Source organism: Dipodomys ordii, unplaced genomic scaffold, assembly GCF_000151885.1.
Source record: "Dipodomys ordii isolate 6190 unplaced genomic scaffold, Dord_2.0 Scaffold8181, whole genome shotgun sequence".
NCBI lineage: Eukaryota > Metazoa > Chordata > Mammalia > Rodentia > Heteromyidae > Dipodomys > Dipodomys ordii.
The window spans coordinates 1-2,734 of record NW_012275394.1 but is presented as its reverse complement, the minus strand read 5'-3'; the positions used below and the strand labels follow the sequence as shown (position 1 = coordinate 2,734).

The 2,734-nt window shown below is 38.3% G+C and overlaps 1 protein-coding gene across 1 annotated transcript; it reads left to right on the top strand.

Annotated features, from left to right (window-relative positions):
* Positions 1-788: 788 nt before the first annotated feature.
* LOC106002352 (C2 domain-containing protein 3-like) lies at positions 789-1,807 on the top strand (the record flags this gene model as incomplete). Its single annotated transcript, XM_013037243.1, has 2 exons — positions 789-961; positions 1,684-1,807. Coding segments are annotated over 2 exons (297 nt in total), but the record flags the coding sequence as incomplete, so codon positions are not given.
* Positions 1,808-2,734: the final 927 nt, after the last annotated feature.

The window sequence follows — 2,734 nt, the reverse complement described above, 5'->3', positions numbered from 1 at the left end:
AAGCTGGAAGTGGCACTGTGGCTCAAGTGGTAGAGCACTAGCCTTGAGCTGAAGAGCTGAGGGACAGCGCCCAGGCCCAGAGTTCAGGCACCATAATCGACAAAAAAAAGAAAAAGAAAGAAATTGGAAGAACATTTCCAGAAAAGTGTGAACATAGATATTCACCTTTCCCCATGCATCCATATAAGAGCCAGCTTAAATTATTAAGAAAATGTAAATATAAAGAAGGAGAAATAGCATCAGGAACAGAACTAAAAGGGTATAGCATCACATGCCATAAGATTTTCCTACATCAGATGGAAATTAAGTGCAAAGTAAATTTTTAAAACTGCCTAGGATTGATACACAGCTTTGTGGTCTTAAGAATGAACTACTTTGACATGAGAAAGAACTAGAGTTGGTGCTGACAGATCCTGATTAGTCTTCCAGAATAGAAAGCTGTAGGCCCAAAAACAAGGAGGAGCCATGAAAGAGACTGAGTCTTTTGGTTCTGAAGGCTAGAATCTTTATAGAGTAACCACTCCCAGAGGACCAAGGCATATGCAGATTCCTGAAACAGAACATCTGTAGGAAGCTGTACTTTTTCCTAAACTCAGCACTATTTATGGGGTTGTTCTTCCATGTCATGGGCAGTAAGTCCAGACAGCTACAGCCACAGTTATATATCACCAAACAAAAGAATCAGGCCTCAGAGATAATTAGCTAATGAAAACTGATCACTGGAGCAGACTGAATCATTCATGCACCTAATTCTTCCAACTGACAACTTTTGCTTTTGTGGTTTTCAGATACTATTATCCTAATGTGAGAGAGCAGATGGTTGCCAAAGGAACTTTGCCATTATCAAGGATTTCTGCCATGGTTACCATGCAGCACCAAGAGGCTACAAGAACACAGAATTTTAATCTCCCTTTAAACCCCAAATTTGAGAACAATAAAGAATTTAGGAATGAGTCATCAGGTGATTGAAGACTAATTTGTCCTCTTCAAAATCAGTATACATAAATACCATTTTCTCAGATCAGATGGAAATCATGAGACACTTTCTCATATGAGTGTCTGATATATACTGCAAACTTGCTGTGTAATTCTGTGCAATCTCTGTATGAAGGTGGCCTATCTCATTTCCCTTTAAGTTTAGAATATTTAGCAAATTCTAAGTATTATGTAGGTACACTGGGAGATTTATTGTTCTAAGGCCACATAAATTGATATGGATTGGTGGAATATACTTAGTGGGAAGTAAGGATTTGCTGTAAGGAAGAAGAAAGGTAGGAATTCAGTTGAGAAAGAACACTGAAGATGTGGAGTTTTAAATATATAACAACTCGTGGTTCCCATCAGGATTGGCAGATGAAGAGAATCTGCCATAACAAAAGGTTTTAACTGACCTTCATTAAGATTCAATTACCCCTCCTGACACTCATGGATAAGCTTATTCACTTAAATTTTCCCTGAAATGGGACAGTAGGGTAGTAGTACCTTTTAAGAAGGCATTCACTTATTAACCCTTGCCACAATTCTGATCATGAATAGATTTGTCACTGCTATGGTCTCTTATCATTCACTAGATTTAGATTTAGTGTTTTTCCCCTTCCTTCCTGACCAAAAACTTCATGGTTTGGTAGAACAAGTTCTTCTTACCAACCTTTCATCTTTTTACCTTTCTTCCTCATTCCACAGGTTTTCTGGATGTAAGCCTACGGTACCAGTGTAGTCCAAGAACAACAGAGGGAGTTCTTGCTTCCCGAGCTGTCTCCATCTCGGTACAGATTATGAGAGCCTGTGGTCTGCAAGCAGCAGCCAAGTAAGTCCACCTTAGAAAAACAGTTCTTTACCTCTCTAAGTCAATTTCTTCATCTGAAAATGGGAGCTAGTAGTAATTTTTATAGGAATAAGTGAAAAATTAACAAATTTGAAATAACTTTATAAACTACCCTATATAAATTAATGTTTAGACAACATGATACAATAATGTTTGCCTTTCCTCTCTTTTGTTTTCCTTTTTTCATGATACTGAGGATACTGAGAACACAGGGCCTCATACTTAGCTCTGCTTCTTGAGCTATGCCCATTTTTGCTTTAGTGTTAACTCTGGGATAGTGTGTCACATTTTTCCTGTGGCTGGCCTGTACAGTGATCTTTCTATTGATGCCTTCAGGGTAGCTGGGATATAACAGGTACATACCACCACATCCAGCTATTAGTTGAGATGGCGCTCTCACTACAATCTGGCCTCTAACCACTATCCTTACAATCTCTTACCTTACCTGCATCCAAGTAGCTAATATTATAGATGTGTACCAATGTATCCAGCAAAAAAGAATTCTTAGTATTCTCTTTTGAATCCTTATTCTGATAATTAGATAATATATGTTTTGGCATTACTAGTCTCTCAGAAGACATCAGCCTTCACATATTTACCAGTTGGCACAATCTCTTTGCTTGAGCTCACCTCAAATTTTGATCCTTTCAGTCTCAACTTCTCAAGTAGCTAGGATTACAGGTGTGAGCCACTATACCTTCCTTACTTGATCTTTAATTGAGAAAGATTAGATACTTCCTTGAACATAGTCAGTAGTCTTTTAAGTCTTTAACTTTTAAGCATAAGAAATTGTCACTACTAAATATCCAGCTTTGGGGCTGGGAAAGTGGCTCAGTGGTAGAGCGCTTGCCTTGTATGCATGAGGCCCTGGGTTCGATTCCTCAGCACCACATAAGCAAAAAGAAAAAA